Source organism: Pygoscelis adeliae, unplaced genomic scaffold, assembly GCF_000699105.1.
Source record: "Pygoscelis adeliae isolate BGI_AS28 unplaced genomic scaffold, ASM69910v1 Scaffold88, whole genome shotgun sequence".
Classification (NCBI taxonomy): domain Eukaryota; kingdom Metazoa; phylum Chordata; class Aves; order Sphenisciformes; family Spheniscidae; genus Pygoscelis; species Pygoscelis adeliae.
In genome coordinates this window covers 2245676-2249734 of record NW_008825616.1, presented here as the reverse complement: position 1 = coordinate 2249734, position 4059 = coordinate 2245676, and the positions used below count along the sequence as shown (strand labels likewise).

At 50.3% G+C, this 4059-nt stretch overlaps 1 protein-coding gene across 1 annotated transcript in view; it reads right to left on the bottom strand.

The window, feature by feature from the left end:
• KLHL40 (kelch-like family member 40) overlaps positions 1-3635 on the bottom strand; it is an 11093-nt gene extending 7458 nt beyond the window's left edge. Inside the window, exon 1 of the mRNA XM_009333290.1 lies at positions 2313-3635. Coding sequence (XP_009331565.1) covers positions 2313-3458 — 1146 coding nt within the window. The 5' untranslated portion in view covers positions 3459-3635. The remainder of the gene's footprint in view (positions 1-2312) is intronic.
• Between the last annotated feature and the right edge of the window lie 424 nt (positions 3636-4059).

The following is a 4059-nucleotide window of genomic DNA, read 5'->3' as shown; positions in this document are numbered from 1 at the left end:
AGGGAGGCCAGAAACAGAGTCAGAGGGGGTGAGATGCTGCTGCACTGACACGGTGATTCAAGGGTCCATGATACAGCTGCCTGTCTACATCTGTGTGAAGTTTCAGCTGAAAAAAGGCTTAAAAGACTCTCTTACTCATACAGAAACCGTGAGCTATGTAATGGCACTGATGGCAATAAATTACACTTTTGCAAACTGATGGCACCTTCCAGCCCTGGGGTTTGTCTGCACCTCCCATGCATGAGTGCCACAGCGAGCTGTGAAGGGACCAGGGTCCCCTTGTTGTGGGGAAGGAGCTAAAATGGCCACACCGTGCCCAAGGCATTTGCTACTGAGTTAGTGGCAAATTGGGAGCTGAATATAGAAATCTTGCTGTTTGCAGCTTAGAATCACAGAATAATTTAGGTTGAAGGGATCTCCAGAGGTCTTTCATCCAGCCCCCATGCTCAAGCAGGTGCAGCTTTGGAGTTAGAGCTGGTTGCCAGGGCTTTGTGCAGTCAAGTATTAAATGCCTCCAAGGATGGAGGTTTTGAGACCTCTCTGGACCCCTGCTCCAGTACTCCACCACCTCCGTTGGGAAAGTTTTCCTCACAGCTAACTGAAATTTCCTTTACTGCAATTCCTGGCCATTGCTTCTTGTCCCATCCTTGTGCAAATCCAAGAAGAGTCTGGATCCCTCTTCAGTGTCCCCTCCTATTAGGGAGCTGCAGACACCAATGAGATCTTCCCTTCCCCTTCTCCAGGCTGATCAGACCCAGCTCAGCCTCTCCTTGTACCTCCTGTTCTCCACCCCTGACAACCTTGGTGGCCTCTGCTAGACTCATTCCAGCACCTCAATGTCTCCCTTGTACTGGGGAGCCCCAGACTGGACACAGCATCCAGATGTGGTCTCACAAGTGTACGATCAAGGGGGGAAAAAAATGGCTTCCCTTGACCTGCTTGCTGCAGTCGTGCTGAAACAGCCCAAGACATGGTGGACCTTCACTGCTGCTCAAGGAATTACCTTACTTGGCCAGCAGCCAGACTGGCGGAGCATTGAACTTTGGACATAGGTTTTGGCCGAATACAAAGCAGCCCGTCTACCTGCTCTGCGCAGGTAAGTGATGGAGCTGGCCACAGTCGCTGTTGTCATCCATTGTCCAGTGTGAAGGGCTACATCTCAACCAGCGTTTCCCCCGGCACTCCCACTGCCTTCCCCCTCCATCCTGCTTTCTAGGGCTGTGGTTTCTTCCTTCTGACTTCTCGTTCCACGGGCTTTACGTGGGCTGCATCGGCTCCAAAGCCTGACCCTTTCCAGGTGAGGCCAAGCACGGTCCCTGCACACATGGTGCAGGTGTACAGACCTACCCATGCAGTGAGGCAATGGAGGGATCAAGGCTGTATGTCTCGGCTTGGGAACTACCCTTACTTTATCCTTTCTGCCTGGACATGTTATTGTTTCCTCCCAGAAGATATGTGGGCCATGGGAGAAGAACAAAAGGATTTCTGGTTATGAAGGGAAGGACAGAGGATTTACTGGTTCCTACAGGTACAGGGTCAGCAGGAAGGGTAGGCACCTTGCGTTAGCTCTCTACAGGGAAGGTGCTCTTGGGTTACAGCCCAGGCTGCGGCTCAGATTGCCTGTGCGCAGCTCAATCTGATCACGGCTTTGGTTACTGCTGAGTTAGAACAGCCATTTTTCTTGTGAAGGATCCCAAAAGATGTCACACCATGGTTTCCCCCGCACATGATAGAAATGGCCAGAGACTCCAAGCTGGACCTAGCACACCTCCAGGGACAAGAACAGCACTGGAAACGGGGCACATATTGGTAGGTAGGGACATACCCTGTGTCCTTGGAGTGTTTGCTCTGTGTCTGAGGCTGCTGCTGTTCCCTTTGTTGGCACCTGGCAGAGTCACTCCTGGGTTTTGCTGGGGGTTCATAACCAGGGAACATAAAAGATGCAAAGCTGAACCCAGACCTGACGCCACTAACCTTCCAGTTTAGTGTGCCCTTGGGCAGCCAGGGCTGGACCAAATAAATACACTGTTCAACGTGGTCCCCAATTCGTGATTTGGATCAGGAGGGGTTATTCCTATTACCTACCCTTCAAACCTCCTTCCTCAATGACTAGAACCACCCCCCCCAATTGGGATCTGCCTTAAAAATATAGGGGGAAGAATCTCTAGTAAAACAACTCAGATGTTTCACCTTCATTTACAACTTTCTTTTTAACATCACGTGACAATGTATATTACTGGCATCACATGGAAGCTAAAGACTGGTGATGCTCCAAAGTGGTCAAAGAAACAAAAGAAAGATAAAGCTAGTACCTGTAGGAAGTAGGAACTCATGGGATCCTCTTTGCTGTCCTCGTTGTAGTACAGTCCTCCGACAATGAAGATCTGATTCTCTTTGGTCACCAGACTGATGTGGTTCTTTGGGATTTGAGTAGACAGAGAGGCAAAATAGCACTCGTTGGCAGTGGGATCATAGGCCACTGCTCCACTGTCGCTCACCATGAAGATAAGGTCCTGGAGGAACATCCCAAAGCGCATTGTGTCATTTAAGATCCCTGGGAGAGCATCCTCCTCTGTATCTTCCTCCTCATCTACTGTTCCATTGACAACATTGTCTTTTGCTTGCTTTTCACTGCTTTTCTTCACTTTCTTCTTCTTCACCACAGTGAATTTGCCTTTCTGGGCATCCTTCACCATCTGCAGTTTCTTGAGCAGCTCTGGGCTGGACTTCACCATGGTGTGCTTCTCCACGTGATCCTTGATGTAGTCGTTGGGCATGAGGCGGAAGCGGATGCTTTCAAAGATGACAGGCAAGGCCTTCTGCCGGCTCTCATGGTCCTTGGTCCCCACCCACTTCATCACTACTTCAAAGACAGTCTCCTCTTTCTCGATGTTGAGGGAGTCACTGGAGATGATTGCAATAAGCTCATCGGGTGAAAGCTGGTAGAACTCCTCATCCCGAGAGACCAGCGCAAAGCGATCGCAAATGAAATCCCTAGCTGCCACAGCCAGCCGGGCACAATCCAGCATCAAGCCCAGCCTGAAGATAGCCAAGCAGTTGCTGAGGCAGAGCCGCTTCTGCAAAAAGGACACGCAGACGGTGAAGATGGAGGGGATCTGGAACATGTTGGCCACAGAGAAGATGTCCTGCACATTCTGCTCTGTGATCTCCAGCTCGGAGGTGTAGATATAATGCAGGATCTTGCCCATGACATCTGGATCAACATCTTCCAAACTGACCTCTCTCTTCTTGCTCTCTTCCATGTCCGAGAGGAACATCGCTCGAAAATATGGGCTGCAAGCTGCCAGCACCAGCCGATGGCAGGGAAACTCCTTCCCCTTGACTTTTAAGACACAGTCCAGAAACTTGTTGTGGTCCAACATGTCTTTGAGTCCATCCTGGAGGAGAGTTTGCTGGTAGAGACGCAGTTCTTCCACTTGATCAAAAGGCAAACCCATGGTGAAGACTAATCGCTCCTTTTTTCCCCAATCCTTCTTTTTTATATATATATGTATTTATGAATATATCTATACCTGAGCCCCTGGTAAAGAAACTTACACCAAGCAGGGCTCGCAGGTCTCCCTTGCTTCCAGACCGTCAGCACACTGGGAATGTGAAACGCTTGCTACTATCGCAGCTGTGTACTTCAGTTTCCAGCGTAGGGCTTTATATATAGCCACAGAGTTACAAAGCTTAAGGAATCCATACTGCAGCATGTGTAAGCCGATCACCCTTTAATATGACACATTGGACAAGGAGGAAGGGAGGGGGACGGGGGAACAGCTGTACTTCCAGCCTCGATGCTTCAGGAAGGGTCTGTCAGCCCATGAGTCACCGCGGGGGGAGCAGGAGCTTTTACTGCCGTTCCATGACGGGAGACGCGTGCGACCCATCGGCTCAGCCGCTGTGCTCGGGTAACAGCCTCCAGATGAATCAAACATCCGAATCTGCCTTCTGGGTCATGAATGGCAGGGCTGGGACCTTCTCCCGACACCACTAAACCGACCGCTCCGAAACTGCTAAACCTTTTGCTGTGCTAAAAATAGACCATGAAGTCAA